This window comes from Neomonachus schauinslandi, chromosome 5 (assembly GCF_002201575.2).
Source record: "Neomonachus schauinslandi chromosome 5, ASM220157v2, whole genome shotgun sequence".
In the NCBI taxonomy this organism is placed as follows: Eukaryota; Metazoa; Chordata; class Mammalia; order Carnivora; family Phocidae; genus Neomonachus; species Neomonachus schauinslandi.
This window is the reverse complement of record NC_058407.1, coordinates 116,484,898-116,505,022: the sequence shown is the minus strand read 5'-3', so window position 1 is coordinate 116,505,022 and position 20,125 is coordinate 116,484,898. Positions and strand designations below refer to the sequence as shown.

Here is a 20,125-nt window from a genome sequence, read left to right as displayed (position 1 = left end):
CGAGAGCAGGAACACAAGCAGGGGGAGTGGGAGAGGGAGAAGAAGGCTTACACTGAGCAGGGAGCCAGATGCGGGGCTCCATCCGGGGAATCTGGGATCATGACCTGAGCCGGAGGCAGACGCTTAGTGACAGCCACGCAGTTGCCCCAGGACACTGATTTTTAAACATATATAATATGAAGGGGCAAAATGTCTTCTAGCCATGGAAATAACTACGTAGACTGTAACAGAGTCCAGGGAAGAAAGATGCTGGCTGGATCTGAGGTGAGATGCAAAAGAAGTGTTGTCTGTGGTAGGAAAATCCATTAGATTTCTCATCTCCTCTAGTCCTAGTTCACATTCACCCTCAGTGTTCTGATAGCTAATTTGTTGCTCAAGTACCTTAAGACCATGAAAGGAAGTACACTGATTTGGAGGAAGTGGGAATAGCTTTCATTATAAATTGTCTAATAAACACATTTAATGATCTCTGCATGTATGGACAATGGCAAATTACTAGACCAGGACTGTTGAAAACAAAGTCCTTGTCCAGCAAGACTTTAGATTAGTGTTTCTCAAACTTTTCCACATCATGGCACATACAGAAAATGATGATATTTGTAAGTCCTCCAGGTGAACTGGAGAGGATTTGAGGGAGTCAATATGGGGTTTCATGAAAAAAAAATACTATATTGCCTTTATATCTTTATATTATATATTTATGATAAAGAAAATAAAAGGAGAGATACATTGAATATAGAGTTTATAAAAAATTTACAAATAAAATGGACTCACATTTTTATTTATTTTTATTTATATTTTGCTTCACATTTTAAAATGAAAAGTTGAGTTTGCTTCTGTGAATATTTTACACACACACACACACACACACACACGCCAACCCGATTTGCAGCTCAAAACTGCTCCATGTAATTCCTAATCAGACCTTTCATATTCTTCATAGTCCCCTTGGTCAGAGATTATGTTTCCACAAGCAGAGGTGGCAAAGAGCAGATTAGCACTTTTTCTTCAATGACTGAAAACTGTTTTCTTGCCCTTTATCAGATAATTTGATCTTTGATCTTTTAAAATCTTACTTCATAGACTTACCATTTTTAAGCATAAAAGCCTCCTTATCTTTGACAAATGCAACATTGAAATGTTGTGTGATAATGAACAGATTTTGAATCCTTTAAAATATTTCATACTATTTCAAAGTTTTTGTGAAGTTTTTCTTCCAGCATAAACACATTGCTCCACTGGTCTTACTAATACTTTAATGTTCAAAATCTAACAGTTACTAAACATTAGTAGTGATTTTTTTCTTTAAATCCATTAATATTGACACTGCACATTCATATATCTGATGGGGTCCTACCAATCTTGGATCAAGTTCTTTAAGATGTTCAAAATATTAGTTTTTTATTTTTTTAAAAAAGATTTATTTATTTATCTGAGAAAGTGCTAGGCACTGTTGCTTCACTTGATAACTTTTCCATGACCAAAAAAAAAAAAAAGGCTGAGGATTAAAAGAATTACTGGAGAACATACAAGTGAATTTGAGATAATCCTCATTATTCTGCATGATTTAAGCTTCCTGATTCCTTGGATTTCTTGGTTGCCCACTTTTGCCCCACATTTACTGAGATATATTTATTTATATGTAAATATTTAAATATTAATATATACTCATGTACTTATTAATATATATTAATATATTTATTTTGCTCCCAGATTTATTGAGATGTAATTGACATACAACATTGTATAAGTTTAAGGTGTACAATGTGATGATTTGATACACATACTTATTGTAAAATGATTACTGCAACAAGGTTAGTTAACATATCCTTCACCTCACATAATTACCATTTTATTGTTGTGGTGGTGGTGAGAATATTAAAGCTTTACCCTCATAACAACTTTCAAGTATACAGTACAGTTATTGTCAACTACAGTCACCATGCTCTATTTTAGATCTCTGGAGCTTATTCATCTTATAATTGAATGTCTGTACCCTTTGACCAACATCTCTCCATTTGTCCTGGCCCCTTGATCCCTGGCAACCATCATTCTACTCTTTTTCTATGAGTTCAATGTTTTTAAATTCCAAATATAAGTGAAATCATACAGTATTTGTCTTTCTCCATCTGATTTATCTCCCGTAGCATAATGCCCTCAAGGTCCATCCATGTTGTCACAAATGGCAGGATTTCCTTCTTCTTTATGGCTGAATAGTGTTCCATTGTATATAGATACACATTTTCTTTATCCATTCATCTGTCAATGGACATTTAGTTTGTTTCCATGTGTTGTCTATTGTGAATAATGCTTTGCGGTACTGTTTTGAAAATCATCTCTGAAAGCCTAGCACCTGTTCCTCCAGGCCTTGCAACTATCCTATAAATCTCTAATTCCCTGTCAACTAGAATAGATTTTTGTCCACAGTGGAACTTTAAATGATACAATAATTGGTACCAGAAATGGCTGCTGACCTTAGAAACCCAAAGATATGGGGTGCCTGGGTGGCTCAGTTGGTTAAGCATCTGCCTTCGGCTCAGGTCATGATCCCAAGGTCCTGCTCAGTGGGGGGTCTGCTTCTCCCTCTGCCCTTCACCCCGCTCATGCATGCTATCTCTCCCTCTCTCTATCTCAAATAAATAAATAAAATCTTTAAAAAAAAAAAAGAAATCCCAAGATGTAAATCTGGAACTGTTGTTTAACCTGAGTGAATTTGAAAACAGTGAAGAGATCTGTTTACTTTGAGAGGCTGTCTGATGGGAGTCACCTGTGGTCTCCTAGAAAGAAGTACCTTTTGGAGACAGTTTTGACAGGACCAGGTGGCTACTGCTATAGCACAGTGTGGTGGAGAAAAGCACCATAAGGGATGCAGAATGGGCAAATTACTTCTAATTATATTTAGTAGTTCTGAGACAGAAAATGACAGGCTTAGAGTTTTAAGTTTAAGCCATGACTAGAGAACCAGAGAATATCGATGACTGCCACACAATATCTTGTCTCTTATAGCCACAGTCTGGATCTGTAGATCTCTGATTTATAGTGTGTGCTGAATTCATAGCTTCACCAGGTTTCTGAAAAGACTTAAAAGCAATGACCAACCCAGTAGCAATGAGCAACCTTAGTGTTTAAATTATGGTCTCTAAATTTAATTTTCCACTATGATGAACCTGGGTAGAAAATATTTCCAAATGATATTTGATAAATGACCTGTATCCAAAATATATAGAGAACTATTATGAGTCAATACTAATAAGACAAACAACCCAGTTAAAAGTAGGACAAATACTTGAACAGATACTTCACAAAATAAGATATAGACATGGTTAACAAAAAATAGAATGAGCTCATCATTAGTCATGAAGGGAAAGCAAATTAAAACCAGAAGGAGGCACCACTACACACCCAATAGAATGGCTAAAATTTAAAGGCCTGACAATATCAAGTGTTGTAGAGCATAGGAAGCAATTGGATCACTCACTCATTGGTGGTGGGTATGCGAATATAGTATAGATCCTTTGGAAAAACAGTTTGGCAAGTTCTCATAGCATCAAGCATACACATGGCATAAGACCCAGAAATTCCATTTTTGGGTATTTTCCCAAGGAAGGAGAAACATATGTTCACACAAAAACCTGTGTATAAATGTTTAGAGCAGATTTATTTATAACAGTCCAAAACTGGAAAGAACCCAAATGTCCATCAACCAGTGATTGGATGTTGTATATCCATGTAGTGCAATACTACTCAGCAACAGAAAGAGACAAGCTACTGATACATGCAAACTATGAACAAATCTCCAAAGCATTATGCTAAATTAAGAAGCCAGACACAAGAGGCAGCATATTGCACAGTGCAATTTATAAGATATTCTAAAAATCCAAAATTATAGGGAGAGAAAACGATCAGTTTTTCCTGGAGAAGAGGGTTGGAGGGCAAGGTCTGACCTCAAAGGGGCATGAAGGGAATTTCGGATGATGGAAATGCTCTACATCTTCATTGTAGTAACAGTTACACGACTGTAAACATTTGTCAAAAATCATCCAGCCATATATGTTAAAATAAAAAGGAACCCCAAAATATAGACATGTGCAGTACAGACTAATTGTGGGGGAAAAATTAAAACAGTAGCTTTAAACTACTTTATGAAAACTCTACAATTTGTCATAGCAGTGCATTTTCAGAATGCGCTGGTATGATTCATTGGTTCAGAACATGGCTATAAAATTCAAGCTGACTTCGGTTCAAGTTCTGGTTCTGCCATTTATTAGTAGAGTGACCTTATGCTAATTACATCATTTGTACCTGAAAGGCTTATGGTGGGGATTTAATGATGCACTAAACCACTTCGTCACTGGTTGGCTCATATGGGCATTCAACAAACGTTAGTTATTTAAGAACATTTAGAAACATGAAGTTATATGTGGGGAGATACACATATAAACAAATTACAATATCTTGTGAAAATAGCAGAAATAGAGCAAGTGTAAGGCACAGTGATGGCAAAAAATGAGAAATGTTTCACCATGTTTGAAGAAGCCAATGAAGACTTTCTGGAGGAAATCATGACTAAGATAAATTCTGAAAGACAAATAGATGGTTTTCAGCCTGATTAGGAGAGTGAAGGGCATAAAATGTCATAGTGTACATGGAGAATTATGAGCAGTTTGCTATTCCTTTCCTTTTTCTTTTTTCTAGGTTGGTAGTGGTATGTCTTTTTTTTTTTTTTAAAGATTTTATTTATTTGACAGAGAGAGACACAGCGAGAGAGGGAACACAAGCAGGGGGAGTGGGAGAGGGAGAAGCAGGCTTCCTGCTGAGCGGGGAGCCCAATGCGGGGCTCAATCCCAGAATCCTGGGATCATGACCTGAGCCGAAGGCAGACACTTAATGACCGAGCCACCCAGGCGCCCCGGGTAGTGGTATGTCTTGATAAATAGAAAAACATGTTCCTAAAGGGCAATGATGAGTTTAGGTGAGTAATATTGATGTTTGAGGTGCCTGTGGACATCCACATAGAGCTTTCCAATAAAAGGAAGGATATATGAACCTAAAGCTCAGTATTGAAGTCGGCTGGGGAGCTATATGTATGGCAGTTGAAGTCACAGAAATAAAGAAGATCACCCTGGAAAAGCATAAAGTATGACAAGGGAACCAGGGACAGAACCCTGGGAAATATTAACACTTAAGTCTGTATAGAAAAGACCTTAAATAGTGGTCATAAAAGTAGGAGGATCAAGAGCAAGTAGTATCAAGGAAACCAAGGAAGGTGTTTTAAGAATGAGGTATCATCAGGAGTATTAAATGCAGCGGTGATGTCAAGGAAAATGAAGACTAAGAAACAGCCAATGGGGGTGCCTGGGTGGCTCAGTTGGTTAAGTGACTGCCTTCGGCTCAGGTCATGATCCTGGAGTCCCAGGATTGAGTCCCGCATCGGGCTCCCTGCTCGGCAGGGAGTCTGCTTCTCCCTCTGACCCTCCTCCCTCTCATGCTCTCTGTCTCTCATTCTCTCTCTCTCATATAAATAAAATCTTTTAAAAAAATGATAAAAAAAAAAAGAAACAGCCAATGGATTGGAGTAGTTTTAGTAGTGGGAGCAAATTAGATCACTGTGGTTTGAAGAGTGAACGGAGGTTAACACGTGGAAATATCAAATGCAGGCTACTGTTTTGGAAACTCATGGTCAAGAAGAGAAAGAGAAAAACAGAATGATAGCTACAAGGAAATACAGGTTGAAAGGAGGTTTTTCATTTGTTTCTGGCTTTTTTTTTTTTTTTTTTTTATGAGGCAAGGGACAGACTTCACAGTATTCCTATATTGAAGGGGAAAGGGCTGGAAGAGAGGGAGAGGCTGAAGATCTAGGAGTGTATTACTCAAGGTCCAGTCAGGAGACAGAAATTGCAAGTCATTGCATAGAAAATTTAATATAAAGAATTCTTAAATATGTATAAAGCTGTTTATCAGGTAATTTAAAAGGTGATATAAGGACATAAAGGGATATGAAAGAAGAAACTGTAAGAAACATCTAACATTCTTAGGGCTGGGGGACCAGCAGAGGCAGGCAAGAGATGGAGTTTTATAAGTGTGAGAGGAATTCAGGAGAGGGAGAGATTTTTTTTTTTTTTTTTTGCTAAAGTCCAATCAAAGAGTATTTTATGAAGATGGCATTTGAGCTGGGTTTAATTAAGTAGAAATGAAAGAATATTCCGGCAGTTACACAAGTTGCACATGACCCGGCAAATAGTAGATGCTTAATAAATATTTGTTGAATAGATGAAATTATGAAGGACAGTGAGCAAAATCCAGAGGGTTAAAGTATGGAAAAATTGGGGGAACGTAAGTTTGACTGGGACTTGTGTTGTGGGAGAATGGTGGGCAGCACAAATAGAATAGGGATGGGGCAGACAGTTTTGAATACCAGGCTAAGGAGTTCAGACTTTATTTTAGGAAGCCAACTGAAGTTTGAGTAGGGGAGTGACACGTCTAAAACAATAGTTTCTGGAAGGTTGATCTGTCTCTGGTATTGTGAATAAATAGAAAGGAGAGAGGAACCGAAGTCATCAGAAGCCAAAAAGGATGACGTGGGTTGGGGTGACAGTAAGGATTGAAGAGAGGGAATAGATGCGAGACAAAATGAAGAGGGCCAATTGACTTAACCGCTGATTGGAGGGGAGGGTGGAGGACGAAGAAGGGAAATGGAGATCTAGGCCATTGGGAAGAATGGCATAAAGAGGAAAGAAAGGTGGAAGAGGAGATTTTGAAGGGACAAGATAAGTTCTGTGAGGGCCTACTAGACACCCTAGTGCATGCAAGGTGTCGGCCCTGCAGGTCTGTGGCTTCGTGGAGTCCGGACAGGAAGTGGCGACTTGGAAGTCATCTGCACGATTCTGGCTGAGCCCTGTCTTTGGGAGAAAGCAATAGCATCTCAGAGTATGTGAGCCCAGAGTCGGTCCGCTGGCTAGAAGCTGAGGCTGCACTGCCTGCTGATTTACAGTTTTCACCTGGGCTCGCCTGCAACAACTAGGAAGAGGAGGATTCTCACGTCTATCCTGCCTCAAAGCACTGTACTCAGGGAGCGGAGGACGCCCGAGCTCTTTCCCTACCGACGGCTTTCCTAAGGCGGGACAATGAGCGCCATAGGGCTGCCGAGCGCGAGCTTCCTGGGCGGAGGCGCGCGCTTCCCTGCGCGCGCAGGCGCGGCCCGGTGTCGCCTAGCAACCAAGAACAACAGTGGCCCAGAGGCGCGCGCCGGCCGCAGCGGGTACAGTTCTTCAGGTCTGAGGAGCCGCTGCTCTGAGGGATCTCCTGGCAGGTAAAGGCAGGCGTGCGGCTACGCAGCTACGCCCGCGGTTAGGAGAGGCCCAGGGCCGAGGTCCCAGCAGAACTTGGGCAAGGAGAAGGTGCCCCGCGGGTGGGGACATCTGGGGCTACTGAGGGAAAGAACGAACACCTTGTAGGGGTTGTCGGTCCCTGCCCTATGCCCGCAGTATTAGACGGGGGTCGGGGTGGGCTTCATGAGCATCCCGGCCGCCTTCCATTTAACAGGTGACAAAACTGAGGCCCGTAGAGGGGATCTGAGGGTCTAAGATTCCGTTACTTGACTCTCAGCAACTCAAGAAGCGAGTCCCCACTTGTTCTAGCCTTCCTCCTCCCCCTTCAAGTTTTCTCAAAAAAGATCTCCCCACTGGCAAACATTTAAGGTCGTGTAGTCGGAAAGTTCACCAAGAAGTACAAATGAGTGATACATTTGTTGGGGGAAAATGTGGCTCCTCTCTAATAATCAAGAAGACGCACATTTAAAGCAGATTTGTTTTCGTACTCAATGCCGTGAAGTTCATGCGTTTTCATCCAATTATTTTACTTTATCTTAAAGAAGCAGTTGCGGAATGTGGATGAACATTTTATGGCTAAGGATGTTCATTGCAGCCTTATCCATAATTTCAGGAAATTGGAAACAAATGCTCAACAATAGGGGACTGTCTAGATAAATAGTGCACTTTACAGTATTATTTTAAATGACATGATATCCTGATTCATTGGAGATGATTGGAGCAGTGTATGGAGACTGAGCTTCCATGAACTTGTCCATTAGTTTAAGAATATAGTAGGAAAATGGTTCCAGGAAGGGAAGTTGAGAATAGGGGCTAGAAATCCAGGTAGGATGGTAAAATCACTATAGAAAACACACAAAAAAGGAACTATATTGAAATAGTGCTGATCTCCCTGAGTCTTTCCTGGGTGATTTTTTTTTTATCCTATGTGCCCTTCATTGTCTTCCAAATTTTCTGTAATGAAATGTATTACCTCTATAAGTGGACAGTAAACACAGAGCTATACACTTAAATATGATTAAAATGGTAAATTTTATGGTATGTTTATTTTAGCACAATAAAAAAACATCAATGGGCAGGTGGTAAAAGAGTCAAGGAAAGCGGGTTTGCTTCAAACAGTCAAAGGTATTTATTTTCTTAATTTGACACCTCTGAAGCTTTAGAAGAAAACACATTTTTAAAGAATAAAACAATATGAGGTAATTTGGTTGTATCATGTTGCTTTTAAGTGAAATGTTGAATTTACAAAGTTAAAAAAAAAAAACACCTTAGGGTTATCTTTGAGGCTCATTGCCCTGGTTCTTTGTCAGTTGTATACTTTCTCCCCCATTAACTATTATGTTCAATTTGGCAATAAAAACAAACCAAATGCTTCCTACTTCACGGTATTGCCTAAGATGAGCTTCATTGCTCTAATCTTGTGTTAAGGCTGTTCCAACCTCTATACTCTTCAATATGCAATTATTCAAAGCCACTATCCTGAAATGGGAAAAAATAAGTTCCTGAGTGAAAATCAGATGACCTACAGTAACTTTGTGTAGGTGTAATTCAGTTCCTTCTCAAACATTATTCATAAGCAGTTCTTATGTAAGTCAAAGGCTGCTGTATCTTGGAATTGGTTGCAAAGAGCTATGAAATTTCTTTTTCCTAGAGATTAGTCATAGGATAGATTTTCATTTGTTTAGAATAGTTTCTATGCATCTGCTTGGAATATTATAGACACAAAGTCTAGGGTCTGTGCTTTTTAAGCATCTATGAAAGATGTTTGAATTTTGAAAAAAATATTGCCTCTAAAATCTGAAAAGAAAATTGAAAAATTAATGTTAAATGTTTTTTATTAATATTAAATTACATTTGAAAACAATTTTCTCATTTTGTAAGAATTTCCAGGTGTACAAACTGCTGAATAATTTCAAATGCTTAATTTCAAAACTTTTTATGATGAAAATTGTATTTAATGGAGAATGTGGGTACATTTTAATGTTGAATATATTGGATATAATGTGAGGTAGTGCATCACAGCATAAACTTGCGCAGGCCCTCAAAGATCTTGAAATGTATGTGACCCGAAATTAGGGACCTGGATGTCTGTCAGAAGTCCCTAGGAGTTTCTATGTACATGTGTCTTTATAAAATATGTGATAAATTCTGGTCAGTGTCTCTAATGCTAGGAGTTACATTTGTGCCTTGACAAACTATCTGAATTAACCCTGATGTAGATTCTCTCCAAGGATTTTCGACTTCCCAGAATTTCTCTGGAAACTATAGTAATTTCCTTGAGACTAGTTTATACCGTTTGAGATTGCACAAATACCAAGCATAAACTCTCATTGGAGAAAATTCAAAAGATTTCTGGGGTTATTCTAACAGTCACTAACATGTTGGAAAGATCTCTGTACCCAGGTGGAATTACTCCTCTGTGGTGTATCAACTATGAGTACCAACGCTTTGACATTTTTCCTGCACAGGCATTTTTACTGCACATTTTTCCATACAGAGGCAGGTGGAAAAGGGTCTTGCAAGCAATAACTCCAATTTCCCCAGAATACATCTCTTCAGATTCTCAATTACTTGTTTTAATGAGCTATGGATTATATTAGAGAAAACTTTTGGTTATCTGGGAAAATGACACAAATGTTAGTTTGCAGTTGGTTATGTCTTGGGTATCATTCATAAAATCATACTCCCAGGAAAAACAGTTAATGATTTTTATAAATATCAAATGCCTATTTATGTACCAGACACTGTTGGGTTAGATCAGTGCAGAAACCAGACAAAATCCATCCCTTTGTGGCAAAACATTCTTGCAGATCTCAAAAGTAACTTGGATTTAGTCTCCCAAGCCCTCCATAAGTGAGCTGTAAGCATGGTAAACTGTTTCCTGTTATGTAAGTAAAAGTTATGTCACTAATGTATTCTCTTTCTTACGAACTGGAAGCCAGACTAATGCTCAACAATCTTATCAATAAGTTCCTTAAAATTTGAGGATCTGAAATAGGAATGTAGGTAACATATTTGTACGTGTACGATAATTTCTACAAGTACTGCATAGTCTGTTTTTAGGTAAAATCAAAATAAGGAAATGAATCTCCTTCTAAGGGCATAGGCAACTGAGAGGTTTGTACATCGGATATACGATGTACAAATGACAATTTTTTTTTTTTAAGTGGGCTCTACGCGGGGTCTGAACTCACAACTCTGAGATCAAGACCTGAGCTGAGATCGAGTCAGATGCTTAATTGACTGACCTGCCCAGGTGCCCCTTTACAAATGACACTTTTAACTATTTATTTTTCCAGAATGGGTAAAAAGATAAAGAAGGAAGCAGAACCTCCTCCTAAGGATGTGGTAAGTTTCTGATTTGAATATTATAGTAGCACATTAACAACCAGTTTTAAAAATAAATTGTTCAAACAGTTTGGCACATACCAGTATATGCATGAGTACACAGTGGCAGAAGTCCAAAGTCTGACTAATGATAAGATTAGTTAGAGAAATCTAACATTATATAAACAACATTTACAATGTTGTCATTACATAATTAGCACAATTAGAGAGTAATTATTAGCTTTTCCAGTATGTGGATGGCATGTTTATAAGCCTAGTTAATGAACAAATAGTTTTGGTTTGTTCTTTTAAATATTTTAAATTTATATTTGCTTGCCTGTCATTAATGTTAATCATCCAAGTGAATTTTCAAAATTAACTAGAGTTTATGCTATAGCTACTAGATAGGTATAATAAGGTTGTCTGAAGACGACCACTTGGACATCAGAAGTCTTGTATTTTCCAGTTCTATGGAGAGAAAAGTGTGGGTTCATCTTCTTTTTCTATTCCAAATATTTGAGTAATGCATTGCCTACAACACAAAACCCTGTCTCTCTTTTAAAAGCATGGTTTTATCTTATTTCTTTAAAGTTTATGAATTACCAAAAGATTGTGTTAAAAATAGAAAATGAACTTGGACAATTTTCAGTTTAGAAACTTATTTTGAAACAGACATTTGGTGTAATTTTCTTCAAATAAAATGCGAATGAAAAAAAATGCTTATAGTCAGTCAGTAGACTCGTAGGATTTTATAGTTTGAGGGAGGCTGAGCTTAGTGCAGTATCTTCCCAACAGCACTGGAGCTGTGTGGTTACGGATGTGAGCTATGTCTCAGCTCTGCCTCTCATGAGCTGTGTTGTTTGGCACAGTTGCCAAATGCGGCTGAGTTATTTCAGTTCAGAAAAAAAAAATCCTCAATGCAAATTGTAATGTCCAACTCATTTTGGTTGTTGTATGAATTAAAATGAAATAAAGCACATCAAGTTTTCAGTACCTGGCACACAGTTAACACTAGTATATAAGGCTTATTATTATGGGACTCCTTTAGACTCTGACACACACACATACACACACACACACACACACACCCTTATGTAACTTCTTATGTATGATCCTTCAGTACAGTTAGGAATAAAGGCTGCAGAAACATCTGTCTGCCCAGGTCTAGGAAAGCTTTGCAGAGATAGATGGTTATTGTGGTTCATGATGCATTTTCATCATTCTAGTTGCTCTCCCTTTGGACATACTCCTAAAACATTCCAAATTCTCTTGTTTTTTTTTTTTTTCATTGCATTCTAAGTTTGCATTACTACTTTTTTTTGCAAAGTAGCACTTTTTAAAGATTTTATTTTATTTTATTAAAGATTTTATTTATCTATCTGTCTATCTGAGGGGGAGAGAGAGAGTGAGCATGCAGGGGGAAGGAAAGAATCTCAAGCAGACTCCCTGCTAAATGAGGATCCCAACAGGGGCTCCATCCCAGGACCCTGAGATCATGAACTGAGCCTAAATCAAGAGTTGGACACTTAACCGACTGAGCCACCCAGGTGCCCCAAGATTTTATTTTTAAGTAATCTCTACACCCAACATGGGGCTCAAGCTCACAACCCCAAGATCAAGAGTTACATGCTCCATGGACTGAGCCAGCCAGGTGCCCCGCACAATAACGTTATTGACATCTTATTACCGGAAAGTGGACTAAGGAACACAGAGCTTGCTGACAAAGACTGTCTAATTACAATTGGAAGGAAGGGACTATTAAGCAATAGATATATTTGTCTAATACACTTTCTATGATTTTGCAACATCTTGCTTGCATTGTCCTCTGTACTCTAGACCTTGTGGGGCACAATCAAGGACTTGAGAAACGGTTTTAATCCTAGTGTTACCAGAAATCTAGCAGTTCACAACAGCCTTAGGGACAGCCAAAGCATGTGTAATGGCCAGTTTTAAAAAAATTACTGCCTGTGTTTTCTTCTGGGAGTTTTATGGTTTCAGGTCTCGTATTTAGGTCTTTAATCCACTTGAGTTTATTTTTGTGTATGGTGTAAGATAGTGGTCCAGTTTCATTCTTTTCCATGTAGCTGTCCAGTTTTCCCTACACCATTTGTTGAAGAGACTGCCTTTTCCCCGTTCTATATTCTTGCCTCCTATTTTGTTCCATTGATCTATGTGTCTTATTTTTGTGCCAGTACCACACTGTTTTGATGACTACAGCTTTGTAGTACATCTTGAAATCTGGGATTGTTATAACTCCAGCTGTGTTCTTCTTTCTCAAGATTGCTTTGGCTATTTGGGATATTTTGTGGTTCCATACACATTTTAGTATTATTTGTTCTAGTTCTGTGAAAAATGTTGTTGGTATTTTGATAGGGTTTGCATCAAGTATCCCTCCATAGATGAATGGATAAGGAAGATGTGGCATATATATATGTGCAATGGAATATTACTCAGCTATAAAAAGAATGTGATCTTGCTGTTTGCAGCAACATGGAAGGATCTAGAGGGTATAATTGTAAATGAAGTAAGTCAGACAAAGAAAGACAAATACCTAATGATTTCAGTCATACATGGAGTTTAAGAAAAAACCAAATGAACAAACAAAACAAGAGACAAACAAAAAAAACATACTTTAAATTCAGAGAACAAACTGGTGGTTGCCAGAGGGGAGGTAAGTGGGGGATGGATGAGATAAAGGGGATTAAAGAGTACACTTATCTTGAGAACTGAGAAATGTATAGAATTGTTGAATCATTATATTGTACACCTGAAACTAATATAACACTGTATGTTAATTATACTTTAAAAAATATGGAGTGAGACCAAGGGGGAAAAAAAAAGGCATGCGACAGTTACCAATGGTCCTTGACTATTACCTTTCCTCAAGGTCCTTCCATTCTCTCACTACTCTGACTTTATGTTAATAAAGCTGATAGATTAGTGTGAAAGTATGTAACTACTTTCTATCTTACAAAATCAAATACTTCAAAACAGTATGCCACAATTTAAACTATCTGAACTTGAAATTTTTTCCAAGGTGTACCTCTTCAAAGTCTACAAAAGTTTTCTTGTACAAATTTTAAAGGAAGACCAAATTTAAAAGATGAATATATAACCGCTTAAGAAAATAAACTTTCCTGTGTCAAATAATAACTTCCTTATAGAGTTCCTAAAAACATTATTTCCAAAGATTTGTATTTTTATTAGTCTTTCATCTACTATTTAAAATGGGTTATGGGGACAGAAAGAAGAATGTTCAGTTATATGGTCAAAATAAAGCTCCCTTTGTTTTTCTTAATTTTCTCATTGTCAAGGCATACATTTGATATATGCCTATATGCTGTATTGACCTCCATTCCTTCTCATGAAAGTGACCACTAGCTTGGATGTGGGGAAGATATAGCTTGAATGAGCAGTGCAACTATATTCTGCCTCTCCACATCATTTCTAAGTCTGGCTGAAAGGTTGTTTGTGATGCTTTAAATAAAAGGCAAACTTTCTGTGGAGTGATTGCATAAGAGAGTTACTAGCAAATGACCTTAATAGACAATATTTAATATAAGGCAAGATATTCAGTGACTAAGAATATAAGCTCCGAGTTATACTACCAGAAACTGAATCTCTACTCCATCATCTACCATTTATGATCTGGGGCAAAGTTCCCAACCTCTTTACTCTCCAGGGAGGATGAACTGATACCCACTTCGTAACTACTCACAGCAGTGAGGCAAGGTTAGATAAATATAAGATGCTTAGAACAGTGCTTGGCACTAGATAAGAACTTAGTAGAAGTTGTTATTTTGAATGATGTAGTTGAGGGTGCTTTTCATCACTCTGTAAAACTTTAGAATTTTTATGAATTGTCAAACGAGGCAGGGAGATCAACTGTGGAAGACCAGATGGCCACTGAAGTTCCTGGTGGCCTGAGGTGTGGCCGACATGATTCACGGTCAGGTCTTCAAGTTTATGAGCATGGAATGTTTATTTTCTTAATATTTCAGAGGAAATCGCATTTAAGTGGATAAATCCACAGCATCTAAACTCATAAGGGACTATGGTTCTGGAATCTTAGTAAGTATCAAGTTACCCGAAGATTTATGTTAATGGGTCAGCACCTTCTCTTCGTAGTTCAGTGCATCTGGGGAGCTGAGCTCTGTGAGTACTGAGTCAGAGTGACAGGCACTAGCAGAATCTGCTCCCTCACCTGGGCAACCAAACCCAGTTCCTTGAAGGAGTGGGATGTCTCCAGGGTCTTGTTTCTCCAGGACACTTTCATCAACCGCAGAATGCAACCCTTGACGCTCTGTCACCTACTGCCAAAACGGACTTATTTCAGAAATGAAGGTTTATGGGAATTTATTTTTCTGTCTTTCGCTCTCATCACAGATAAACAAGATGTAATGACTTAATAAAAATTAGTATAAATTAATAAACATATACAAAACTGTATAAACAATTATCAGCTTGCTTACCTGGCTCTAAACCTTTACTTTAATTCAGGTCGTAAAGAAGACTAGAGACCATGTTAGCTGTTTTCATTTTAATTTTTACACTTTTTAGCAGATTTTAACTGATGTCTAGATGTTCTCTACTAAAAGTTTGTATTAGAGTGGTAGTCTGCTTCCTTCTGTTTATCTGTCTCTCTTTTCCTGTGTAATTGGTTCCTTGTGATCTGAGACCACTGATATAGTAAACACATTCCAATCGACATCAAACAAGCCTTTTATTTGCCCTTATTGGTACCATAAAAATCACTAAACTGTCATGATTTATATACTTTCACTGAGTTCAACTTTATAATTTTGTATTCTTTTAGACCTGTGCTAATGCAGTAGTCACTAGCCACATGTGGTTATTTAAATTTAAATTTATAATAATTAAAGTAAAATCAATCAAAATCAACAACTAAAAATTAAATGAAAAATTCAGTTCCTGTCACATTACACTTCAAGTGCTCAAATGCCCCACATGGCTTGTGACTGCTGCATCGGATGATGAAGAATCAGAACTGGGCAGCACTATTCTAGACAATCTGTTTCCTTAACAGAGATATAAAGTCTATGGCTTCTCTAATTGACTGAGCTTAAAATTTAAAGTTTAGCCAAAATCCTTCCCCTTTATTTCACTCTTTCTATAAATAACTTTTGTTCATCATTTATTTTGTATAGAGTGTGAAATTATAATTTCACAACCAGCTTGTTGGTGACTGTGAATTCCTCACAGGAAAGCAGATGGGTTATGTAATTACAGCACAGTATTATTTATATAGTTGTGTGGCATTCTGTTATAGCTATCATTTTATTCTCAGCACCTTTTTTTAATAAAAAATTACTATAATGCTGTAGGCTCTGTAGGAGAAACAAATGTCATGCCAAGTTTCTCCGCTCTCTGCCAAATATTGGTATTTCTCCGCCTTTAACAACTCTTTAGATTGTAACTCTCACAGTTTGAATCTTCCTTTTAAGCTTCTTGTACCCCATATCACCTTTTTCTTAATGATGACCAGAAGACATGGCAAAATACTGAAGTGTTTTCTCAACGATTAAAGAAGGATTAAAGATGTTTATGATAGTTTTAGTTTAAATATATTTTCATGTACTCCTTTGACAATTGTAGTCATTGTGTCATGACATTCCTTGTTTTAACATGGCATATTTATTCACATACTTATAAAGTCAGCTTTAAAAATATTGAAGTACCAGAATAGCAAATATAGAATATTTGGGGGAAACAGTCACTTAACAAATAATAATAGAATTCAGACAGCAATAAGATCAATGAGGAAAAATAAAGTAGGTTATAAGGATGGAGAGTGATCAGGCTACTTTAAATAAAATCCATGTCAGGGCAAGCTTTCCCAGTGGGTCACACTTAAGAAAGACAAATGGTATGAGGAAGTATGCTATGCAAATATCTGGAGAGAGCACCCCAGCCAGAGAATAATAACTAAGGCCTTACTTAGTGTGTGTGAGGAATGCCAAGAAAGTTGGTATGGCTGGAAATTAGAAAGCAAGGGAATAGGAGGTAGGTGTCAAAGGTAGTGGGATGGTGGTGATTATGTAGGGCCTTTTTGGCTGTATTAAGGAGGTTCGATTTTTTTTTTTCTAATGTGCAAAAAGGGGAATCCAGTGGAAGGTTACAAGTGGAGGATTAGCAACATCTCATTTATGTTTAAAACAAAACGCATAAGATCACTCTAGCTACAATGTGAAAGAAAAGTGAAAACTGGAAGACCAATTTGGAGGCTACTACAGAGGAGCCATAAACTATGCAGCTAGGCCCAGATGGTAACTATGGAGAAGGCAAGAAGTGGCCAAATGGGGATCCATGTTGAGGGTAGAGATGACAGGATTTGCTGATGGATTGCACATGGGGTGTGAGAAGAAGAGGAGTTGGGAGATGTTTCAAAGTTTCTGGCTTGAACAACTGAGTAAGTGATGGTAAACATACTGAAGAAGACACATACACTAAAGAAACAATGCAATGTATTAAGTGCTATTATAGGGAAGTTCAGAGGAATATAGCTGTGAAAAAAACAAAACAAAACAACCCCCCCAAACAACAACAACAAAAAACAAGGATTTTCAATACCCAAACTACCATGAATAAAAAGCAATAAAAAATTTATCCAGAAAGCTGGAGGCCTGATAATTAAAGTAAGCCCTAGGCTTCTACAGTTTCAAGTATTATTTATTATTTTAATTCTCTAGAAATGAAATAAAAATGTCAAGAAGTGATAGGTGACATGGTGATCACTGATGATGGTCTTAGAACTATTTTGGTGAACTGATGAGGATGAAAGTCAGTTTAGGGGTGCCTGGGTGGCTCAGTCATTAAATGTCTGCCTTCGGCTCGGGTCATGATCCCAGGGTCCTGGGATCGAGTCCCGCATCGGGCTCCCTGCTCAGCGGGAATCCTGCTTCTCCCTCTTTCACTCCCCTTGCTTGTGTTCCTTCTCTCACTGTGTCTCTCTCTGTCAAATAAATAAAATCTTAAAAAAAAAAAAGTCAGTTTAGAGATGTTCAGCAGGAAGTGTGAGAGGGAGAAAATGGAGAAAAATCAATAGTTCCTAAAATTTTTGACTGAAAGGGAAGGAGGCATAGGATAGCATCTGGAAGGTGATTAACATCCAGGGAAAGATTATTTTTATTTTAAAATAAGGAAGTTTTGAGAAGCCAGAGTTTAGAGAGGCTAAGGTGGCTGGAATTTGCAGGGCAGAGTGCCAGAGAGGAGGGAAATACATAGAAAAAATAGCTCCAGAAATTTTGTTAATTGTCCCCTTGATTCTTTGAAGTCTAAGCTGCACAGGGTGAAACTCATGCTCATGACAAAGAACAGGCATGAACAACTCTCAGGGAGATGTAAGCTGCATGATTTTTAGACTCATACAGGTCTGGAAGACATTCTGGTTTTGATCCAAAAGATTGGAGAGATCTTATTGAACATCTGGGGTATTAAATAGAGCCCCCAGCAAGGTCATGCCTTAGTAGTAGTATGGCTAATCCAGCCCTAGAGCAAAGGCTTCCCCAGACCTGCTGTAATAAGGCTTTAAAACAGGCCTTAAATAGATCAAGCTGAAGCATAAATAAAACAACTGTCTAGCAGAACAAAATTCAACATCCTTTAAGAGAAACCCCCCAAAAGAATCCAGACACTCAACAACATAATTTTCACAATGTTTAGTTGCCAATAAAAATTATTATATATGCAAAGAAATATGTGACCCATAATCAGAAGAAAACTCAGTTCATAAGCCAATAGAGGAGATAAAATTGGATACTAAAAAGAGACAGGAAAAGAGGAACCAGGGACTAAATCAGAAAAAGAGAAAACAACTAAGAGGATGGTCCATTAAAACCCAATCATATCCGTAACTATGTTAAATGTAAATGATTTAATACTCCAATTAAAAGTGAGAGATTGTCAAACTGAATAAAAAAACAAGATCCAAACTATAAGCTGTCTACAAGAAATCTTTCAATATAAAGATATGGGTAGGTTAAAAGTAAAAATATGGTAAAAGATACACTGAAATAATCATAAGAAAGATGGAGTGCCTATATTAATACAAGATGAATTATATTACAGGGCAAATAATATTACCAGAGAAAAAGATACATATCATCTTAATGAAAAGGTTCATTTGTAAGAGAAAAAATGATCCTAAATGTTGTTCACCTAATCACACTTGTTTAAAATACATGAAGAAAAAAAGATATCATTTGCCATTAGCATCAAAAATAATGAAATATTTAGAGATAAGTTTAACAAAATAAATGCAATGCTTATATGCTGAAAACTATAAAACATTGCTGAGACAAAGAAGACAAATAAGTGAAGAGATATCTATTGTTGGATACAGATACATTGCTGGTGGGAACACAAGATAGTAAAACTACTTTGGAAAAAAAATTATTTTTTTTGTAAAGTTAAACATTCACTACCAGACAAGCCAGAAATTCTACTCCTAGGTATTCACTGAAGAGAAATGAAAGCATATATCTACAAGAAGACTTATATGAAAATGCCCATTGCAGCTTTATTCATAATGGTCCCAAATGGAAACAACCCAAAGGTCCATCAGCTAATTGAATGGATAAACAAATTGTGTTGTATTCATACAATGAGATATCACTCATCAGTAAAAAGGAATGAATCACTGATACATGGAACAATCTGAATGAATCTCATAAGCGTTCTGCCAAATGAAAGGAGCCATACATAAAGGGTACCGATGTAATAATTTCGTATTAAGCAAAGTTAATCTATAGTGAAAGGCAGATCAGTGGTTGCCTAGAGTGGATATGGGAAAGGGAATCAACTGCAGAGAGGTGGGAGCAAATATTTTGGGGTAATGGAAAGTTCCACATATCATTGGTTATACATATATATACATTTATTAAAACTCATCATAGTTAGGTGCATTTTACTGAATCTAAATTGGCCCTCTGTAAAGTGGACTCAAACGAAGTAATGGGAATAATTTAATTGTTAGGAGGAAGGTGACTACTCAAGAGAAAAAAGGGATGATTAATGGTATGACATAACTGGGAATATGTATGTTCTATGAGAATGGGGGACTTGGTTATCCTGTTTAATGCACTCTTCTCAGTATAATGCACTTATTAGGGGTTGAATGAGTGTTTATTGAATGAATGAGTGAATTAAAGATGAATGGGTTAAAAATCCAAAGCACACATTAGATATTTTCCTGAGATAGTAAGAGACACATTTTCTTTAACACAATAGAAAAATATGTGCAGAGGCTCTTGTGAATTTGTTGATCATGAATTTACAGTAATACTAATTTTCCCTGTAGTTTAACATTCTCTTAGAATGCTTGGATGCTTGAGCACAAATGCAAAGAAAGAAATTTCTAGTGTCTGTTCATGGTTTGGGTATTTTAAATTGATTTGATGAGGGGTGCCTGGGTGGCTCAGTCGGTTAAGCGGCTGCCTTCGGCTCAGGTC

The 20,125-nt window shown here is 37.3% G+C and overlaps 1 protein-coding gene across 1 annotated transcript in view; it reads left to right on the top strand.

Annotated features, from left to right (window-relative positions):
• The first annotated feature begins 7,124 nt into the window (after positions 1–7,124).
• ARMC3 (armadillo repeat containing 3) overlaps positions 7,125–20,125 on the top strand; it is an 89,890-nt gene continuing 76,889 nt past the window's right edge. The window contains exons 1-2 of the mRNA XM_021696750.2: positions 7,125–7,309; positions 10,628–10,676. Of these exons, the coding sequence (XP_021552425.2) occupies positions 7,125–7,309; positions 10,628–10,676 (234 nt within the window). The remainder of the gene's footprint in view (positions 7,310–10,627; positions 10,677–20,125) is intronic.